This window comes from Loxodonta africana, chromosome 3 (genome assembly GCF_030014295.1).
Source record: "Loxodonta africana isolate mLoxAfr1 chromosome 3, mLoxAfr1.hap2, whole genome shotgun sequence".
NCBI lineage: Eukaryota > Metazoa > Chordata > Mammalia > Proboscidea > Elephantidae > Loxodonta > Loxodonta africana.
In genome coordinates, this window is record NC_087344.1 from 68277352 (window position 1) to 68299923 (window position 22572).

At 44.0% G+C, this 22572-nt stretch overlaps 1 protein-coding gene across 3 annotated transcripts; it reads right to left on the minus strand.

The window, feature by feature from the left end:
* Nucleotides 1-134: 134 nt before the first annotated feature.
* On the minus strand, nucleotides 135-20504 carry SYNC (syncoilin, intermediate filament protein). Of its 3 annotated transcripts, XM_010595175.3 has the most exons (5): nucleotides 20108-20504; nucleotides 13956-15135; nucleotides 2745-2869; nucleotides 2527-2603; nucleotides 1027-1113 (listed from the first exon to the last, which is right to left on the minus strand). In XM_010595175.3, the coding sequence occupies exons 1-5, from the start codon at nucleotides 20158-20160 to the stop codon at nucleotides 1103-1105; spliced, it is 1446 nt and encodes a 481-aa protein (XP_010593477.1). In that variant the 5' UTR covers nucleotides 20161-20504; the 3' UTR covers nucleotides 1027-1102. The 3 variants fall into 3 exon arrangements, with proteins under 3 accessions (XP_003415520.1, XP_010593477.1, XP_064137715.1); XM_003415472.4 differs by lacking the exon at nucleotides 2527-2603 and having other exon boundaries at nucleotides 135-1113; XM_064281645.1 differs by lacking the exon at nucleotides 1027-1113 and having other exon boundaries at nucleotides 2348-2603.
* Between the last annotated feature and the right edge of the window lie 2068 nt (nucleotides 20505-22572).

The following is a 22572-nucleotide window of genomic DNA, read 5'->3' on the forward strand; positions in this document are numbered from 1 at the left end:
CATGCTCATGGGTTTTATTTAGTATAAAACATTCATCAAACACCAGTCTCTGGCTTCTAGATGTTCAGATGACAGTTATGCTCCATGATCTTTGACTATCAAAAGCAGAGTTAAATATAATGGACCCAGAGCGATAAAAAAAAAAAAAGCTTTTTATTCCTTCCCCAGGAAAGTGAAAGACATAAAACACTGAATCAGAGGTTCATGGATTATTCTTTGATTTTAAAAAAAAAACTTTTGAAGTCTGTTGCGCATCCTTCCCCAAAGAACTACATGGGCTTTCAAGAATGTCAAAGGCAGTGTGGTAGAGAGAATTTAAGGCAAAATTTAAATTTGGAAAAGGTGCTTGAACCTTTTCTCAGAGAGGTTGAATCTCCCCAGCATGTTTTCTGCTGGGGCCTGTACTTAGAGGACAGAGATAGTAGGCAGACACTGAAACCTTATCACCAAGCGCCATAATTGGATGAAATGCCTGGTTCTTTACCAGTCACTTTTTTTTTAACCAACTAAATCATTCTAATCCAAAACCATTTTCATAAGTTAAGACCTCTAGGAAAATCTGAACAGCCTTAATTTTTAGGTTAAAATCTGAATTGGTTCCTTCATTTAAAGTCTAATACTCATGGCACAAAAGAATTCAAATTGTAAACACATATAATGCAAATCAGCTGCCTTTTTGACCCCATTTCTGCCCCCCACCCCAAAAATGGGGGAGGGTTTGATTTCGGTCAACGCAAGGCAAGGTACATTCTTCACACTGCAAGGTGTGTCTGTATATTCATCCTTCACTGGGTGTGGAGGTGAGGGCTGCTGCTGGAGGACAGGAGGCTCACTTTTCTGTTCTCAGTGCACTGAGGTCAGTACCAGTAGCCTATGAGATAGAATCCCACCATGGGTTGACTGGTATTCTGTTTCCAGCCAATCCTAGAACCTTTTTAAATACATCAGCCAGTATTTGTAGTTTTCACAGGGCAAATTGTCTGCCAAGTCCCAGGCACTCTCTTGTCTGTCTGGAAGAAAGTATGTCCAAAGGGTACTTAGTGATCCTTTGCTAAGAAGTGTTTTTTTGTTGTTTCTGGGTTACAAATTCGGCCATAGATTTCTAAACAGCCCCTGTAAGGTTGAGAGAAAAAAAGATTAAGTTTACACTTTCTGTAACTTGAAATAATACAGTAGAAAGTTTATAATGAACTTCTGAAAGTTGAGTTAGTGCAGGCTGTGTCGGGGAGAGGACAATAGAGTGATGCACATAAGATTAGGGTTGGCTTTCCCTCAGCAAATATTTGAGTGCTTCCTGTTTATAAGACAGAATGAATGGTAGCCTACGTGTCTGTGACGGGAAGGAGCTAGCTGAAAATTTCCTCTGCCCAGGTTAACGTCATACAGTTACTACAGTTCCTAAAATTCTAGTTTCATTGCTTTGGGTTAATCATTGCCTTTTCTCTGCTATATTTTTAATCTTATCCACACTGAGCAGATCGTTTTCCTCAATTGCAAGGTTCTGGTCATCTCCCAAACAAGTATAAATCAGTTTTGTCTGGATAAAACATAGTAAAAGAAAATTCTAGTAAGTTAGGAAGAGCATCAATTATAATAGTTACTTGTGAATTTGTATCCAAGATGTAAGTTTAAATGGGAAGTTAAAAATAAAGTTTATGGGTATCTATCTAGTATATGATGTGACACAAGACTTTCTTTTATCTTTAGTGTCTGTATCAAAGGTGGACTCTAGACCTTTATAAAGAATATGAGAACATACTGATAAAACATTGGGGAAGGGATCCTCAACAGGATGTTGTTTATTTTTGTTGTATTAACCAGGTGTATAAAGGCAATATTTTGATACTTTGTTAAAGGCAAAGTGAATAGGGCATCACAGTGGGATGTTAGCCAGTGGTTCACTGGTCAGAAAGATGGCTTCGTGTTTGCAAGCCACTCCCCAAAAGTCAGAAATATGAGCAGCTTTTCCACTTTCGCCCAGAATCACAGCCGTTGTGTAATTTATTTTATATAACGTGTGTTGCTTGTTTCACATTAAGCAGTAATACTCCCCTGCCCATAAACACCTTCCTTCATCAGCTTTTTTATGAGTCAAATTCATTTTTCCTTCTTGGCCTCCTTTGTCTGAATTCTGATAATAGAACTGCTTTCTCTGCCATTTTAAGAAAACAGTTTATGAATGGCAGGTAGGATGGGAAAGTGAGAATTTGAACTAGATGTTTTAGAGGTATGTATTATCCCTAAAGAAACCCTGGTGGCGTAGTGGTTAAGTGCTACGGCTGCTAACCAAAAGGTCGGCAGTTCAAATCCACCAGGCACTCCTTAGAAACTCTGTGGGGCAATTCTGCTCTGTCCTATAGGATTGCTATGAGTTGGAATCGACTCAATGGCAACAAGTTTTTTTTTTTTTAACTCCCTAAATGACTTAATTGTCATTAGATGCAAAATTTTAAAAAGACATTAGTATTATTAAGTTAGGAAAGCAGCCAGGATAATAAGCACCACTCTTCTACCCACAAGGATCACCTTGAGACTCTGTCTCGATTCCACCTGTCTGAGAAGTAGGAGCCTCAGCCTGTTCCAGGCTCTTGGGTTGCATAGCCCTTTAAAAAGAGAGAGCCATATTCCATCTGTTCATGGATGAGCAAAACTGGCAAATCATTTTCCCCTGAGCAATGTCTGTCACCCCCCACCATCCCCCTCAGCCAGTGTTAGATGAGAATTGGGTGGCAGCAAAAACTGACTTATAGGTTGAGAGCTCTTCAGCGAGGCTGATCCTTAGCTGTTCCATCTCTTTGTTCTTCTGCTGCTGGAGTTGCACCCCACTTCTTAACTGCCTCTTTCGTTCTTCCATTTCCTCCAACTGCTCCTGCATGAGAGGGCCCAGAACATTTCTGATCAGCTAGACAATAAAAACTTGACATTGTCCATTATCATTTATAAAGCGCATTCTTACACAGTATATATAATCTTGACAACAGTATTGAGGCTGGCATTATCTATTAGGATACTAAAGTTCAAAGAGTTAAGTGTCTTGAGAGGGTGACACTGCTTTTGAAAGTGTGGTCTGAAAGGTCTCTTGTCTGTTAAACACAGCTGACTTCTTAATAGAATCCTGGAAAGGGTGGACACATACTGTTTCACAATCTTAAGACATGCTGTTGGGGAGGATTTCGAAAATGCGTGTTTGCTTCAGTTAAGATAATCAGCTTTTATAATAACTTAGCAATTTATATTGAAAAAAACTAAGTTTGTGGAAATAATTTTTTTAAATATTGGGTCGATTTCTAGGAGAGTTGTACAACTAATGAAGTCTATTTAGAAAATATTTGGGTTTGTCGTTGGCAGAAAAAACTGTCGATAATTGAATTTAGTTTTTCCCACTGTCTTTATATTCTTCATGCTGATTTGTTGTAGGTGGAGCTTCTCTTGAAAATCAGATATCTCCGTTTAGTACTTACCTTAATACCATATGTACATAGAGGCTTTATTATTAGTAAGGATGATGGCTGTCATACATAATTTTCTGCATCCTTTATTTATTACACAAAAAGACTTTGTGAATTTGTTCAAAAGTTCTCTTAAGTTGGAAGACAAAGATGCTATGCCCAGGAGCCCCCCAGGAGCTTTCAGATAACTGTCCATTTCCCATTCTGCCAAGACCAGGCTGGGGTACATTCTTTGTCTCTGTCCAGTATTGATGCCTGAAGGATGAGGTAAGGAATATGTCAGCAAGTCAGTCTCTAGCTTAGCTGCTAGCGGACATGAATCCTTAAGGAAACAGCAGGGAGTTGTGGTGGGGGGAGGGGGGGAGTTGAGAAGTTGGAACGTCTATTTTAAAGGGGCAGTGACTTCACCTCCAATTTTGAGGAATGATAAGGTAGGAATCTAGTTTGGGTACATGCTATTATTAGAGGACCTGAATAATTTTTCTCTGAGTCACCCTTGGTATAAAACCTGTGGCCCATTAATCTGCAGTGTTTGATACTCTGGCTGAATCAACTTTGTCAAAAGGCTGATTTTTTTTAGCACACTTTGGCACTACACAGAGAGATCCATCCTCACCACATAAAAGTGAACATCTACATACCTCTGTGCCCCAATTTCCCAAACCTCACTACCTAGCAAATCTGTTGCTTTGGTGAAGCACGTGAGTACGTGCTCGAGAAGGCGATCTGCACCACTAGTTTACCTTTCCCAAAATTGCTTTAGCACCTCAAAATTCTTCAAAGACTTTCTACTTTTGTTTAGTCTGGTATTCAGACCCCCCTCTAATTTGACCCCATCTCTAACTTGAAACCTCCATTACTCTTCATGTGAACTTTTCCTTCAGCCTTCACTGTCCAGAACCTGCTAGCCATATGTGGCTATTGAGCACTTGAAATATGGCTAGTGCAAATGGAGATGCGCTGTAAGTATAAAATACACAGCAGATTTTTAAGACTTCGCACAAAAAATGTAAAATATCTCAATTTTTTGGTAATTTTTTTATTTGATGGGTTAAATAAAATACATTAAACCTTACTTGTTTCTTCTTACATTTTTTTTAACATGGCTACTAAAAGAATTCGGCTGCTAACCAAAAGGTTAGCAGTTCAAATCTACCAGCTACTCCTTGGAAACCGTATGGGCAGTTCTACCCTGTCAGTAGGATTGTTATGAGTCAGAACCAACTCAACGGAACCTAGTAACATCATCCGAAAAATCTAAAGTGATGTTTGTGACTTGCTCTATGTTTTTATTGGACAGCGCTACTCTAAACTGACCAACTCACAGGTCTCTGACTTTGCTCCTGCCACTTGCTCTCTGCCCCCCCATCCACATCCTACCCAGCATTTAAGGGCTGGTGCGTGTCAGTCTCCAATGTCCACAATACCAAATCCTCATGCCTTCCTCTAATCTCAGTAGCACTTCTATTGGCAATATTCTCAATTTTCTACTTCGGTATTAGGCCAGAGACGGAAAAGATAGTGTGTATTCTCAAGAGGGGAAACAACTAAAATGATAATATGGTATGACAAGTGCTGTGAAAACACTGGGAGAATATCACACAGGGTGTCAGGGAAAGCTTTCCAGGAAGAAATGAAATGGCCCAAGTCTTAAAGGGTAAGTAGATGTTAGTAATAAAAGGGGAGAAGAATTCTGGTCACACACACAGTTGTGGAATTATGGGGAAATGTGGCTCATTAGAACTGCAGGTAATTTGAGGTGTCTGTGAGGAGGTGAAAGGAGGGAAGGCACTTGGCACCTGCTCCCTTATTGCTGTTTGTCTTTCTATTCATATCTAACCTCCAATCAGACTGTAGGCTCCTAGTTGTATGTCCATTGCCCTACACAAAATGCTTATTGATGTGAAGTATTCAGATAGCATATCCCCTATTTCAGTTAATAGCATTGTAATCTACCAATCTCAAGCTAAAATCTTGAGATCATTCTCAGCAAATCCCTCACCCCACCCACTGTAACCAGTCACCAGATCCTACTTGTTTTACCTCAGAAATCTGTCACATAATCTTGCCCTCAGAAGGTCTAAGTGGTTTTTCCAGGCTCTCTATCTTCCATGCTGCCATTCAGATAGTGTGAACCTCTGTCCCAGGCACCATGGTAAATGAGTGCTTTACAAACAGTAATTTGTTCATTCCTTGAAACAGCCCTAGGAGCAATAGTGTTATTAGTAATCCCATGTTACATGTGAGGGAACTGAGCTACAGAGATTAAGTAATTTGCCCAAAGTTAGTTTCCCTGTTAGTAAATGATAGAGCCAGAATTTGCCATAGATAGGCTTAGAGTTCATGCTCTTATGTACTCTGTCCCCTTTCTTTAAAAAAACTATATGTGTACAAATAAAAAAAAAAAAACCCAGTGCCATCGAGTCGATTCATATACATATCGATATACAATGTGTGTAAATATATATGCACACATATATATATCATCATTACATCGTGTCAATGCCTAAAAATCATGGTTCTTCAGTTGTGTGTAGACTGTTTTCTGTGAAATCCCAGGAGCATGCCAAATTAGAATGCCCCTACCTCTCCAGAGAGTAGCTCTGCTTTTACCTGTTTATATATTGACATTCCATCTAAAACTTTTGGGGAAAAGTGTGTGGCTTTGGAAACAACCTTTTTTTTTTTGAAAACCACTGACCTAAAGAAGACATGGAATCCTTTAAAATCTGGTTTTGATCCCTCCCCAGCCTCATCTCTACTTCTCACATTCCTGGTGATCTGGCCACACTGAGCTGCTCACTTCCCATAACAACATTTCATCTCATGTTTTCATGCTTTTATAAGAGTTGTTCCTTCTGCCTGGAATGTTTTCCCCGTGTCTGCTCAGTGAACTTATTCCTCAAGGCCCAGCTCAAATACCTTGTAGTGGTGAAGTGTAGACTCAAACTAAATTGCTCAGGGACAAATGCTTGCTCCATCCCTTCCTAGCTGTATAACTCTGTACAAATAACCGTTGTGCTTCACCTCCTTTTTTTCATTTTTCATATGCTGCCAGTAGAGTTCATACCTATCTCATAGAGCTGCAAGGATTAAATGGGTTATTATTACATGCAAATACTTAAAGTGCCTTGCCTGGCATATAGCAAGTGCTGAAAAAGTGCAAACTATTACTAACCTTGTATGAAACATCCCTTTGCATTCCCCAGGCAGGGGTAATCATGCCTTTTGAATCAGTACAGTGCCTTATTCCTACAACTATAACTGCTTATCACATTGAGGTGTGTTATTTCATTAATTCTAAAATACTTTTCACAATTTAACATCTCCAAGTCAGGATGCATCTTAAAACCAATGGTATCTTAGATTTTATAAAATATGTTACTTTTACCTGGTATCCCTCCTGGACTGTAAACTCTGATGGCAGGAGCCCCACCTTTCTCATCTCTGTATTCTCAACACTTAGCTCCCGGCTTGGTACATAGTAAGTAGGCACTTAGAAAATAATCTGTTGAATGGATGAATGATGATGGTGTTGATGAAAGAGGCAAGATTTGCAATCAGTAAGGGTGGAGCACAGCCTAAGGATTAAAGGGGCACTATATTTTTATTGAAAAGTAATCCAATGTCATAGATGACCTTTGGCAAACACAGTTTGGGGAGCCATTTCAGAAAGAACTTGGTCTTTCAGACCTTGATTTCTACTTTAATTGTGGTACAGCAATAGGATAAGTTCATATCAAGAATGTGTTTCAATAAAGGGCATTTATACAAAGCCAACATCATCCTAAATGGAGAATCTGAAAGCATTCCCCTTGAGAACAGGAACCGGACAAGGATGCCCTTTATCACCACTCTTGTTCAGTGTTGTGCTGGAGGTCCTAGACAGAGCAATAAGGCAAGAAAAAAAGGGCATCCAAATTAGTAAGGAAGAAGTAAAAGTATCCCTATTTGCAGATGATATGATCTTATACACAGAAAACCCCAAAGAATCCACAAGAAAACTACCAGAACTAATAGAAAATTTCAGCAAAGTATCAGGATACAAGATAAACATACAAAAATCAGTGGGATTCCTCTACAGCAACAAAGAGAAGTTCAAAGAGGAAATCACCAAATCAATAGCATCTTAAAATAGATACTTTGGAATAAATCTAACCAGAGACGTAAAAGACCTATACAAAGAAAACTATAAGACACTACTGCAAGAAACCAAAAGAGACCTGCATAAGTGGGAAAAAACACCCTGCTCATAGATAGGAAGACTCAATGTGAAGATGTCAATTCTACCCAAAGCAATCTACGGATACAATCCAATCCTAATCCAAATTCCAATGACATTTTTTAACAAGATGGAGAAACAAATCACCAACTTCATAAGGGAAGAGGCCCTGGATTAGTAAAGCGTTACTGAAGAAGAACAAAATGGGAGGCCTCATGCCACCTAATTTTAGAACCTGTTATATTGCCATGGTAGTCAAAACAACCTGGTACTGGTACAACAACAGATACATACACCAATGGAACAGAACTGAGAATCTAGACAAATTCAGCCACCTGTGAGCAGCTGATAGTTGACAAAGGTCCAAAGCCCATTAAATGGGGAAAAGACAGTCTCTATAACAAATGGTGCTGGCATAACTGGATATCCATCTGCAAAAAAAAAAAAAAGACCAATACTCACACCACATACAAAAACTAACTCAAAATGGATAAAAGATCAAAATATAAAATCTAAAATGATAAAGATCATGGAAGGAAAAATAGGGACAATGCTAGCAGCCCTAATACATTGCATAAACAGAATACAAAAAAAAAAAAAAAAGCACAAACTCCAGAAAAGAAACTAGATAACTGGAAGCTCCTAAAAATCAAGCACTTATGCTCATCCAAAGACTTCACCAAAAGAGTAAAAAGACAGCCTAAGACTGGGAAAAAATTTTGGCTACAACATATCTGATCAGCATCTAATCTCTAAAATCTACAAGATACTGCAAAACCTCAGCAACAAATAAGGCAATTAAAAAATAGGCAAAGGATATGAACAGGCACTTCACCAAAGGACATTCAGATTGCTAACAGATACATGAGGAAGTGCTCACTAGCCATTAGAGAAATGCAAATCAAAACTACGATGAGATACCATCTCACCCCAACAAAGCTAGCACAAAATAAAAATTGTTGGAGAGGTTATGGAGAGACGGAAACACTTGTACACTGCTGGTGGAAATGTAAAATGCTACAACCACTTTGGATATCGATTTGGCGCTTCCTTAAAAAGCTAGAAATAGAAATACCGTACGATCCAGCAATCCCACTCTTTGGAATATATCCTATAGAAATAAAAGCCACCACAAGAATAGATACACGCATACCCATGTTCATTGCAGTGCTGTTCACAATACCAAAACGAAAACAACCTAGGTGCTCATCAGCAGACGAATGGATAAATTATGGTGTATTCATACAATGGAATACTACGCAATGATAAAGAACAATGATGAATCCGTGAAACATCCCACAACATGAATGAAACTGGGAGGTATTATACTGAGTGAAATTAGTTGCAAAAGGGCATATATTGTATGAGACCACTATTATAAGAACTCAAGAAAAGGTTTTAACACAGAAGAAAACATTCTTTGATGGTTACGAGGGTGGGGAGGGAGGGAGAAGGGTATTCACTAACTAGATAAAAAAACAAAACTAGATAGTAGGCAAGAATTAGGTGAAGGGAAGGACAACACACAATACAGGGGAAGTCAGCACAACTGGACGAAACCAAAAGCTACGAAGTTTCCTGAATAAAACCAAACACTTCAGACAGAGTAGCAGGGCAGGGGTCTGGGGATCATGGTTTCAGGGGACATCTAGGTCAACTGGCATAACAAAGTGTATTAAGAAAATGTTCTGCATCCCACTTTGGTGAGTGGTATCTGGGGTCTTAAACTGGAGCAAAGGAGTGTGAAGAACACCAAAGACACAAGGAAAATATTAGCCCAAGAGACAGGGCCACATAAACCAGAGACTTCATCAGCCTGAGATCAGAAGAACTAGGTGCCCATCTACCACCAATGACTGCCCTGACAGGGAACACAATAGAGAATCCCTGATGGAGCAGGAGAAAAGTGGGATGCAGAACTCAAATTCTAGTAAAAAGACCAGACTTAATGGTCTGACTGAGACTGGAGGGACCCCAGAAGACATGGCCCCCGGACTCTCTGTTAGCCAAGAACTAAAACCATTCCCGGAGCCAACTCTTCAGACAAAAATTAGACTGGACTATGAGACATAAAATGATACTGGTGAGGAGTGTGCTTCTTAGCTCAAGTAAACACATGAGACTGTGGCCAGCTCCTCTCCGGAGATGAGATGAGAAGGCAGAGAGGGCCAGGAGCTGGTTGAATGAATATGGGAAACACAGGCTAGAGAGGAGGAGTGTGCTGTCACACTGTAGGGAGATCCACTAGGGTCACATAACAATATGTGCATAAGTTTTTGTATGAGAAACTGACTTGAATTGTAAACTTTCACTTAAAGCACAATAAAAAAAGAAAAGGTTTAAATACAGAAGAAAACATTCTTTGTTACGAGGATGGGGAGGGAAGGGAAGGGGAAATCACAAATTAGAGAGTAGACAAGTGTCAACTTTGGTGAAGGGAAAGAACACACAATACAGGGGAAGTCAGCACAACTGGACTAAACTAAAAGCTAAGAAACTTTCTGAATACAACCAAATACTTCGAGGGACAGAGTAGCAAGGGCAGGGGTTTGGAAACCATGGTCAACTGGCAAAACAGTTTCTAAGAAAATTTTCTGCATCCCACTTTGGTGAGTGGCATCTGGAATTTTAAAAGCTTGGGAGTGGCCACCTAAGATGCATCAATTGGTCTCAACCCACCTGGAGCAAAGGAGAATGAAGATCAAAGACTCAAGGAAAATATAAGCCCAAGAGACAAAAGGGCCACATAAACCAGAGACTCCAACAGCCTGAGACCAGAACGTGATGGTGCCTGGCTACCACCAATGACTGCCCTGACAGGGAACACAACAGAGAGTCCCTGACAGAGCAGGAGAAAAGTATGGTGCAGAACTCAAATTCATGTAAAAAGACCAGACTTAATGGTCTGGCTAAGACTAGTGGAACCCTAGAAGACCTGGCCCCCGGACTTTCTGTTAACCCCAAACTGGGACCATTCCCGAAGCCAACTCTTCAGACAAAGATTAGACTGGACTGTAAAACATAAAATACTCATGAAGAGTGTGCTTCTTAGTTCAAGTAGATACATGAGACTATGTGGGCAGCTCCTGTCCGGAGGCAGATGAAAAAGCAGAAAGGGATAGGAGCTAGTTGAATGGACACGGGAAACCGGGGTGTAAAGGGGAAGTGTGCTGTCACATTATAGGGATTGCAACTAGGGTCACATAACAATATGTGTATAAATTTTTGTGTGAGAAATTAACTTGCGCTGTAAGCTTTCACCTAAAACACAACTTAAAAAAAAATGTTTCATACGATGATCCTTGGAATCTAAAACAAACCCAGTATGCTGATGAAAATCATTAGGGAAAATAATAACTCCACAACTTCTCTGGTATCGTGTCAGACAACTTAACCCAGACAGCTCCCTGTTTATGACACCACCATATGCTTAGCCATGCCTGAAATCTCAGCATCCTCTTTGGCTCCTTACCTCCATGCCCCATTCATTCAATTGCCAAGTTTATTTTTCTGCAATTATTCTTGCATCCTTCCCCTTGTATTCCCACTGCCATTATTTACTCTTACCTACAGTAGCTTCCTAATTAAAGTCCAAATTCCAAAGCCCAATGTGACCCGCCCCAACCTACCTTTACAGTTTTTCCCCCTTTCACATGCAGCTAAGTTACTAATTTCCTGAACATGCTCTGTTCTCATACCTCTTGTGCCTTTGCACCATCTGGTTCCTGGCATCTCCGCATGTTTAGATCTGCACTGTCCAATAGGTAGCTAAGAGCCACACATGGCTATTTAGCACCTGAAATGTTGCTAGTCTAAATAGAGATATGCTGGAAATGTAAAAGACCTAGTTGAAAAAAATAGCTAAGAATTTTTAACATTGATAACATTTTGGAATTATATTTTAAATAGGTTAAATAAAATGTGTTAAAATTACTTTCACCTGTTTCTCTTTACTTTTTTAATGTGGCTAATAGAAAATTTAAAATTACATCTGTGCCTCTCATTATAATTTGTACTAGACAGTGCTGGTGTAAACCTTCCCTTCAATACTTGTCTCCAACTCCAGCTCTTCTTCCATGAAGAGTTCTCTGATTTAACCCATGGGCTAAAAGTAATCCCTCTGATTTTCCAAAAATACTCTTACCTGTATCTCTCTACCTTCTACCCTGGATTACAACTATTAATGTAATGTCTACCTGAGTATAAGCTGTTAAGGGCAGTATTTATACTAAATAAATAAGTGCCCTTTCACTAGACTGTGAACCAGTAAAAAGTCAATTTGGGAGTGCTGTGGGAGTGGGTGAGGGTAGTACAAGCATTAGCACAGTTTGAAAACACTCAATGTAACAACAACAACCCAAGTTTTCATAACACGAACTACAACAAAATCTGCACTGAAGTAGAGCCAGCCATCTTCAGCAGGGGACATGGCTCCCTTAAAGATGTATCAATCTCTGAGAAAGCATAAGATTTTTAAGTTTATCCAAAGGAACACATGTTTCAAATGACAAAAAAAGGCACCACATTATAGTTACCTCATAGCTCCCAGCAGTATAAATTCAATTCAGCATTTAACTGATGTGTATTCTGAGCCATGGTGGCAGAAAATAACCCAAAGAAATAAAACATATCCCCTACCTTCCAAAAGCTCAGTCTGTGAGTAAGGCAGACGCAATTGTTTATTCATTTAGTATTTATATCCCACGCTGTTCTAAAAAGGGATTAGAACTGGCTCACAGTTAATCAGAAATACCTTGAATGCAAGGGAGATGATGACAAATGCACAAATAAGGAGAATAAAGAACACAGATTTCATTCCAATTTTAAGACTGGAAAATCTTTCAAGTCAGATAGATGGGACTCAAGGGTGAATGTGGGGTGGAGGGGACTGAATTCTGTGTAGCCTCATTCCCTCCTCTATATAAACCCAAGTGTGATCCAGTCAGAATTGGAAAATGGAGCTGTGGAACGAGGACTGAAATATTTGGGGTTGGTCAAACCAAGGTTCAAATTATTCCAACTCCAAGTGGCCATCTAAAATGCAACTATTAAAGAAGAGACTGGAAGGGCTGACTCATTAGGGGGAGAGCAAGTGGGAGTACAGAGTAAGGTGTATATAAACTTATATGTGACAGTCTGACTTGATTTGTAAACGTTCACTTGAAGCTCAATAAAAGTTAATAAATAAATAAAATAAAATACAACTATTGGTCTCTTCCCATCTGGAGCAAAGGAGAGTGAAGAAAATCAAAAGTCTTAAGGAAACAATTAGTCCAAAGGACTAATGGACCACACGAACCACAGCCTCCACTAGCCTGAGACCAGAAGAACTAGATGGCACCCAGCAACCAATAACTGATCGCACTGATTGGTATCACAGTAGATGGCTCTGGACAGAGTGGGAAAAAAATGTAGAACAAAATGCAAATTCATAAAGTCCAGACTTACTGATCTGACAGCGACTGGCATAACCCCCGGGACTATGGCCCTTAGACCCTTCAAACCTAGAACTGAACTCCCTCCTGGAGAGCACCTTTAGGCCAAACAATAGGCCTACATAAAGTGAACAACATCTGTGAGGAACGGGGTCCTCAGAACAACCAACCATACCAGACCAAAAGGGCAGCTTTTGCCCAAAAACAAAGTTCATGAGGCAGAAAGGGACAGGAAAATGGGTGAATGGAAATGGTGAACTTGGGGAGGAAGGAGGTAGAGTGCTGTCACATTGAGGGGCTTGAAACTAATGTCAAGAAACAAAATGTGTATAAATTGTTGAATGGGAAACTAATTGGCTCTGTAAATCTTAACCCAGACCACAATAAAATGTTAAAAAAAAAAATTAATCCAACTCACTGATCCTCAGTTTCCTCATCTATAGAAAATGATAATTGTTTACAGGATTAATGTGAGGATCAAATGAGATAATAGGTGTAAAAAGTACTGTGTAAACAAACAAAAAAACCCATTGCCAAAGAGTCAGTTCTGACTCAGCGACCCTACAGGACAGAACAGAACTGCCCCTTCCAAGGAGCGCCTGGTGGATTCAAACTGCTGATCTTTTGGTTAGCAGAAGTAGCTCTTAGCCACTACGCCACAAGGGTTTCCAGTGACCCTATAGTGCAGATAATTTTCAACCCCTAGCACAGGCCTGAATGAAAGAAGTGAGTGGCCCCAAAGAATAAGTTCTTCCTACATTTAATAGTTCCCTTCAGTCCCAAAGACATTTCACTCTGGTCATCTTTCCCTTCCCCAAGCTAAAAGACCGGACTTCCTTTCAGGCCTACCCTGTACTGCTGCACCTCCTCATCTCGTTTTTGCCTCACAAGTGTCATCTGGTCCTCCAGGTTCCTGTTTTGCAGGTGAAGCTGCCGGGCCTCAGCTTGCAGGGGCCTCAGAACCTCCTTCATCTCCTGGATCTCGGCCTGGGTTTTCTGTAGAGCTTTGGCCCCAGCTTCTTTCCTCTCTAGGAGCCGCAGCAGCTGAGGCTCATACTCTTCCTCCAGGCCCTGGCGGCTTTCTGCCATGAGGTTCTCAAACTGGGCAGAGAGCTGCCGGCTCTCCTGGAGAAAGTGCCCATCCCTCTGGCTAGGAGGTGCTTCTAGTTGTTGTCGCAACTGCTCTTTCTGCTTCTGATAAGCATCCTTGGCCTGGGCCAGCTCTTCTGAGAGCTGGGATGCCCGTGTAGTTAGTGCTTCCCGGATATCAGCAAACTGGGCCACATCCTGCCGGCGGCACTCGAGCTGGTATTGGTAGGCCACACATTCCTTTGTTACCTTGAACAGCTTCTGCTTGACCAGCCGGATCTCCTCCCTCAGCCCATCTCGCTCCAGCTCTGCTTGGGCGTGCAGTTTATAGGCAGCCAGGATGTCCTGATGGACTTGCTGTACCTCCTGTAGGGCTGGTTCCCGGAGCAACACAAGCTCATGAATGAGCTGATCCCTCTCCTCTTCCAGCTGGGCCACAGCTTGGACACACTGCTGGAAACGCTCCTCTAGCAATTCCAGGTCCTCTATGCTCAGGGCCTCCTCTGTGTGGGGGCAGGGTCCAGCTCTGAGGCTCACCTCAGGGTTAGAGTTCTCCTCCCTCGTGACCATCTCTCCCACATGTTCGATCTGCTCTGGGGTTGTGGCCTTTGCTGGTTTCATGGGCTCTTCCACAAACTGTCTCTCATCTGGCTGCCTAGTCTCTTCCACATATAGTGCCTCCTCTGGCTTCACGGGCTCTTCCACGTACAATGCCTCATCTGGCCGCACAATCTCCTCAATATACAGTGTCTCCTCTGGCTTCTCTTCCACAAACAGTGTCTCATCGAGGTCACCTGTGTCTCCCAGGTAGAGAATGTCCTCTAGGTTCAAGGTTCCCTCCGAAGATAGAGTAACCTCTGGGTTCAAGGTCTCCACCTCATTCAGGAATTCAGAGTTCTTCTCCTCCTGAAGAGGAGACTTGGCCTCTGCTTTTGTTTCCCTGCAAGAGAAATGATGTAAAGTGAGAGGGCAACCACAATCCCAGGATGGTTCATGATTGGACTCATTAGGCCTAGGTTATAACAGGTTCTCAGATCTCACAAGTCTCTGGTCTGCTCCCTTATATTCCCTCCAAGGGATCCACTGCTTAGATCCCCGGACATCACCACAGTGTCAATGGCTCATCCCTGCTTACGTACCTTCAAGGACAGGAAACTTACACCTGAGGCACCACTACTTGGTCCTCTGTCGTAAGAAAATTCGAATGTTGAGAGAAGACCTGTTGAACTTGATTTGGCCCTCTAAAATCAGACAAATCGAATGTCTCTTCCATGTACATTTTTCAAACACTTCAAGATAACTAACTTATCTTGTTTTTCAATTATTCCATACATGCAAGGTTTCCGGTGCCCTTCTCATTTGGGTCACTTCTTTCTGAGCAGGCTCCAGCTTGTCACTGCCCCTTGGGGATGGGTATTGACACCAGTGCTCCAGGTGTGCTCTGAGCAGTGAAGTCTCTGGACACTATATACTTAGCATATAGGCAGCTCCAGCACATGCTTGACAAATGCTGAGTTTGACTAAAATCTTTAAAATGTTTTCACGCAAGTGCTTTTAAGCCACATCTCTTGAGCCTGTAAAACTCCATCTTGTTAGAATTGGCCCATCCTTCTAGCCTATCAAAGGCTCTTTCCAACTAAGGAGCTTTTTGACCCAGTTGTCAGCCAGTCTACTCAACTCCTACTGGGGAATGCTCTGCTGCTTCACTGGCCCTCAAGTGGTTTCAGTCTTTCTTGTTTTAAATGTATCACACCTACCTTAAATCTCTCAGAAATTCCTTGAAAATATACAATACTATGGAGATAATAATAATAAATTACACTTACAAAGGACTTACTATGTGCCAGGTCTCTATGAGTCAGAGTTGACTCGGCAGCAATAGGTTTTTATGTGCCAGGTACTATTCTAAATGCTTTGCATATATCAATTCACTGAATGCTTATAACCGTTCTATGAGGTAGTCACACATATTAGCCCCATTTTACAGATGGTGGAACTGAGGGTAAGAGTGATTAAGTAATTTGCTCAAGGAAACTAAGTGTGTGTCAGTTACAAAACAGACTAAATTGAGTGCAGCTTTTAAGAATTTTTTTTTTTTTTTTTTTAGATATAAAGTATAAATGAAAAGCCCCATGTAGCAAAGAACTTGATTTATTTGTCTTAAAAAGGCCTACTTATGTCCAGGTTTTAAATTTTATCTTAACTCCAAGTCCCAATAAAAAATATTTTTACTCTAACCTATTGTGTGCTCTATCCTCCTCTCTAACACTTCCTGTATCACGTCTTGGCCCTCTAGAAACCAAAAAGTGAGGCTTCAACAGGCCTCAGATATCATTGGCCTCATTCAATCCAGCAATTGCACCAAAACTTAAAGTTCGAAGACAACTTTGACAATGACCTCGTCCATTCACATCATTTAACCAGACAGGAACTGAGTTTTAGATATCTTTACCTGATGTCACTTGGCATCTCAAACTCAACTGCCAAATTATCCCAAATTATCCTTCTACCCAAGCTGGCTACAGCTGTATTCTCCAGCTCAGAGACAGGCACATCACCATACTCCAGGTTGACCAGGCAAGAAATCCTTTGGCAGCTCTCTCCCTCCCTCACATAGCCAATTCACTGAGAATTGACCTTTCTCTCTCAGCAAGTCTCCACTCTCCATCCCCCTCTGCTCCATTCCACTGCCAGGGCCCTAGTCCGAGTTGTCATTTCTCACCTGGACTTTTGCACCAGCCTTCTAACAGGTCTCCCTGTCTCCAGTCTTCTTTGTTCTTCCCATCTCAATCTATTCTTTACATTTCCACAGTTAGCCTGCTAACTGTCGCCATGCAACTCATGGCGACACTCCACGTGTTACAGAATAGAACTGCTCCATAAAGTTTTCTTGGCTGTAATCTTTTACAGAAGCAGATCACCAGGCCTTCCTTCTGCAGTGCCGCTGGGTGGGTTCAAACCATTAAGGTCAGTAGTTGAGTGCAAACCATTTGTTTCACCCAGGACCTTACGACATAGAGCAAATCATGCTGCTCTTTACCCATAGACAGCTTAGCCCAGGTTCAAGGCCCTTAAAGATGAGGCCCCAACATACCTTTTTAGCCTCATTTCACATTACTTCCTGCATCCCACCCAAAGCTTGACAATCCAGAACATGCATTAACTTTTCATACCTCCCACTCTTAGTCCACAATGTCTGAAGGATCCAGCTGAGAAACGCAGCTCCTTACACACCACCTGACAAGAGAACAATCCTGCACTACCTGGGTAGGTGGAGCTCCTAGCACCAGGAAGGATGCATCTGACCAGCCAGGCAGACCCACCCTGATACTCAACAGAGTCCTTGCTTTCCCAGCAGATGACGCTTCACCTTGGAATGACTGACGCTCTACCTTGGAATGACCTACTGTGCTCAAAGAACTATTTCTAAGCATTTTACATGAATACTCATTTCTATATATATATAGAAAAACAAAAACCAGTTGCCATCAAATTCATCCCACTCATGGCAACCACATGGGTTTCAAAGTAAACTGTGCTCCATAGGGTTTTTAATGGCTGTGACCTTTCAGAAGTAGATTGCCAGGCCTTTCTTCTGAGGCACCTCTGGGTGGATTAGAACTGTCAACCTTTGAGTTAGTAGCTGAGCGCTTAATGGTTTGTGCCACCCAGAAACTCCATCGTTTATATAATATTCATTTATTATCCATCTATTTTATAGACAGGGAGACCAAAGCACAAACAGACTAAAGAATTCACTCAGAGATACACAACTTGTAAGTGGCAGAGCCAGGACAAGGCCAGCGGTCCTGCTCCAGAGCTGGAGTTCTTGTTTGCCACACTATCTTGCCTCTCTTCCTTGGGTAGGCATGAGATCTAAGAAGGGTAAAATAACTACAGCATGAATAACAGCACTCAAAATATATTTTATATCTAACTACCTAACAAGGAAACCCTGGCGGCATAGTGGTTAAGTGCTACAGCTGCTAACCAAAAGGTCGGCAGTTCAAATCCACCAGGCGCTCCTTGGAAACTCTTACGGGGCAGTTCTACTCTGTCCTATAGGGTCGTTATGAGTCAGAATCGACTCGACAGCAGTGGGTTTGGGTCTTTTTGGTTTTCTACCTAAAAATATACCACGGACTGCCAGAAGAACAAACAAATCTGTCTTGGAAGAAGGACAGCTAGCATGCTCCTTAGCAGAAGTCTGAAGATGGCCAGACTTCATCTAATGTACCTTGGACATGTTATCAGGAGGGACCAGTCCCTGAAGAAGGACATCATGATTGGTAAAACACAGGGTGAGGGAAAAAGAAAAAGTCTCTCAACAAGATGGATTGACACAGTGGCTGCAACAATGGGCTCAAACATAACAAGGGATTTTGTGGGTGGCGCGGGACAGGGCAGTGTTTCTTTCTGTTAAATAGGGTCACTATGAGTCAGAACCAACTCGACAGCACTTAACAACAACACCACATTTCTACACATCCTTCAAGCCCTGCTCAAACTCCATCTCCTCTGTGAAGTACTTCCTATAAACCACCACTCTAAGTTCTTGTGGCACTTTGTATGCAACTCCTCTTCGCACTTAGTGCTTTCTGTTACAGGTGTGCCTGTGGCTGACTCCTAAGTGAATTTCCTAAGGACAAGTGTGATTCTCATTCTGGTCAATATCCCAGGGTGGGGCTCTGTAGAAAGCAGGCAGGCAGAAACTGACTGAGATCCAACGAGGAAACATGCCCAAGGTCGAGTGGCAAAGCTGGAAGTAGAGCCCAGGTCTCCTGACTTCAGGCAGTGCTGTTACCACACACCGTGTTGCCTCGGTCACCATCCACAGAGCCAGAACCTCTGCTAGCTAGCGGCTGTGCTCATACAGCCCTCTCTCTCTAAGGAGATGGGAAAGAGGCAAATTATGCCAGGCCTAGGAGAGAGGGAGTGAGCTCAGCTGGAGCCCCTGACCTCAGACTCCCTTGGGCCCCAGGCAGTATGCTTCCACCACTCTGTTCCTGTCCCCAGCATACTCCTGCAGCTTCCACCCTGTCCATCAGGGCTGTGGCTGGGGGTGTGTGTGACACTGTGCAGGCATGAGTCTGCACATGTCTGTGACTCCATGTGTACCTGTATGCATGTCGGGCAGTTCCAGAGAGCTTCTGTGTGGAAGGCTCTGTGCTCAGCCTTCTGCCCATATGTGAGAGTGAAGGGGTGTGTGTGGATGGGTGGGTTGTATCTGCACCTCTGCCTCTAAGAACACCGAAAGTCCCAGGGCCACAGTCTGACCTGGAGAAGAAATACTTCCCACTTTCCCCAACCCCCTGGGCCACAGGTCCCTTCCCCTAGACCAGCCACAAGCTGAGAGGGTGGGTGGATGGGGAGGATCTCCTCTCCAGAACCACTGCCCAGCCAGGACCCCCTTGCCTGTCTGGGACAGTAGATCCTCCCGGACCCTCCATCCTAGGCTCAAACAGGACAGAGCAAGCTGCCTGAACATACTCTTAATTTCAAGCTGGCCCAGGCCCAAGCTTGCACCAAGTGGCTTCCACACAGAGGAATTCGGCAGCTGGAGACCTCCATCCCAGTTGACATTTGAGGTGAGGAAGAAAAAGATTATCTTAGGCTACTACTCCAAATAGCATAAGTCTGAATAGTTGACGCCCACTGGTCTGAAAGAGTTAATTCTCACCCTGGGGTGGGGGGCGGTGAGTATTATGAAAAATCACAAACTAACTGAGGTCCCAGGACCCCAGGCCCAGACACCCCCAATGTGTCCGGTTGCTGGGGTGGCTCCGCCCGGTGCCCCAGCCCGGCTGGACCACTACCCTCCAGGCAGGCTCAAGGTGCTCGCGTGGGGGAAGGGAATCTGTCCAGCGCCCCCTCCCCAAAGGGGCGGCGATGCCGGCCCTGGACGGTCCTACCTCGCGGCTTGGGTGGCGCCATCCCCGCTGCGCAGGGGCTCCGGGCTGGCCATGGCTGCGCGACCCGGGGCTTGGCGGTCGCGTTATTAATAGCCGGCCCGCGGGCCGCTTGCTCTGGCGCCCGACCGCCGCACTCTCAGCTGCAGCCGACACCGGATCCCCGTCCGGGCCGGGCGCACCCACTTGGCCGGGGCTCCAACCGGGGGAGGAGGGAGTGGGCCGCGCGGCCCGGAGGGCGGGGAGAGGCCGCCCCTCCTGGGACCAGCCCGGGGTGGGGGTGGGAGCGATCTAGCAGCCTTTCCAAAATGAGCCAACCCAGAGATCTTCCCGAATCTTCTTTCTCTCCGCCCTTCCCGGCGAGGCTCCCGGTATGGGAGGGGGGCGAGGGGGGAACTGTGCAGCCCCGGCAGAACCCCTTCCCCTGTCCGGCCGGCCGTGGGGGCAGGGCTGGGGAACAAAGAAGGAGCCAGCACCCTCGCTCGCAAGTGTTCCGTTATGTCAGCCGCAGCTCGGCACCCTCTGATCCCCACCCGCGCAATGGGGAGAGCGCGCCAGGCGGCCACCCTCAGCTCTGGGAGCGCTATGCCCGCAGCTGTCGTGAAGGGCTGGGGCAGGGCGTGGGCTGGGGAGGAGGGTACACGGCCACACCCCCTGCATCCTGGGACAGTTTGGGGCCTGGGGACCTGTGGCCCGGGTTAGGGCAGGACGGTGGGAGGATTGCCTGGGAGGGATTTACGCCTGTAAGGTTGAGTCCATATTTAACACGGCTTTCTGACCCCATCATGGGAGGTTTCTCCTTGCTCCACCTGTCACCCCCACCCAGTCCTGCTCTGTCAACTCCAAAGCCCCCCTTTCCCCCAAGTCTTCAGCCCATCAGTGTCAGGATCAGACTTCAACATTGAAGTCCTCTTCCTCCCCAGGAGAGAAGCTGCTGGCCCCTTCCCAAACTGGGCCTCGGGCATTCTCCCTTCTGATTCCTTTTTTCCACTTAGCCCCTCTGTCTGGGGAGGTTTTGACTCAATCAAAGAAGAATGCAGTGCTCTGTAGGAGCTGGAGAAGCCAGAGTTTTTCGTGTAATCAGAGTCCTGGAGCCTGGGGGGTGGGGCAGATAGTGGTGTGACTGAGTTGTATGTGCCCAGTGGGCTTGTGTGTGGTGTGTGGAGGGGGAAACGTGTGGGATTGTGTGTCCATTTGTGCCTGTGTGTGGGCTTGTGTATGTGTGATTGTATGATTGTGAGGTAAGGGGTTATGTGTCTGGTCACAGTGCCCCTTGTGGAGTTGTGTGTATGTGTGACTCTTATGCCTCTGTTTATGGGGTATGTATATGGTTATATGTGTGATTGTATGATCACAGGATGAGTGTGAGCTGGTGACTGGACCCCTTGTAGAATATCTATGTGTGTGTCTGTTGTGACTGTGTTTACGAGGCGTGTATGGTCATGTGTGTGATTGTATGATTGCAGAACACGTGTGTGTTGGTGACTGTGTCCCTTGTAGAGTGTCTGTATGTGTGTCTGTTGTGACTGTGTTTACAGGGCATGTATATGTTCATGTGTATGACTTGGTGCCTGTGAGGAGCTGGGGCTGGCGTGTGTGATTATGCGGAGAGGTGCTCACAAGCAGTTCATGGCGTGTCCTGTGTGTGTGTCTGGGGGCCTGTGAGGATCTGGAGCTGGTGTGTGTGATTATGCGGAGAGGTGCTCACAAGCAGTTTACAGCGTGTCCTGTGTATGTGTTCATTAATCCATGTGCTCAAGTCTGAGTGTGCTGATTGTGGCTGTATATTTATATATCTCTCTCTAATGCAGGGGGCTGGATTAACACCAAGGCCACCAAATACACCCTTGTAAGGTATGAATGAGAAAAAGTCAGGTTTTGGAGGCTGCTGGTCAGTTTCTGACTTACCCCTGAAATATTCCAGGGGAGGAGGCTGGCAAAATCTCAGTTGCTGCTCACTTGACAGCTGCTGCCAGTCAGAGGGGAGTGGTGGGGGCAAGGGCAAGGCCTGCCAGCAGTGCTATTTGCTCCAAGTGCTAGGCAACAGGCAGGCAGCAAGGGTGGCATTCAGAAGCGCCATCCCTCTCCCTCCAGCCCCCCGCAGGGGCTGGGCCTGGGCAGCCCCCATGACTGAATTCCTTAGCCCCTTTTAGCCTCACCCCAAGCCTTTCTTTAGGCTGCAACACTGAATCCTCCAAAACCAGTCGCCATCAACTCTGACTCCTGGTGACCCCTTGTGTGTCAGAGTAGAACTGCTCCACAGGGTTTTCTTTTGCTCCACAGGGGTTTCAACTGCTGGTTTTTTGGAAGTGGACTGCCAGGCCTTTCTTTCAAGGCACCTCTGAGTGGATTCATGCCTTCAACCTTTTGTTTAGCAGCTGAACACATTATCCAGTTGGACCACATAGGGACTCCATTGAATCCCCCAGGATCTCAGCAAACTCTTCCACCTCCAGGCCTTGTTTTTG

What these genes read in the sequence shown, in the direction of transcription:
- SYNC (XM_064281645.1), bottom strand. Translation starts at nt 20,160, where the DNA reads ATGGCCAGCCCGGAGCCCCTGCGCAGCGGGGATGGCGCCACCCAAGCC. An exon ending in AGGAGGTGCAGCAGTACAGG is followed by an intron (nt 2,870 to 13,955) that starts GTAGGCCTGAAA and finishes CCTCTCATGCAG; the next exon opens with GAGCAGTTGGAGGAAATGGA. An exon ending in GAAGAGCTCTCAACCTATAA is followed by an intron (nt 2,604 to 2,744) that starts GTCAGTTTTTGC and finishes CTCTTTTTAAAG; the next exon opens with GGCTATGCAACCCAAGAGCC.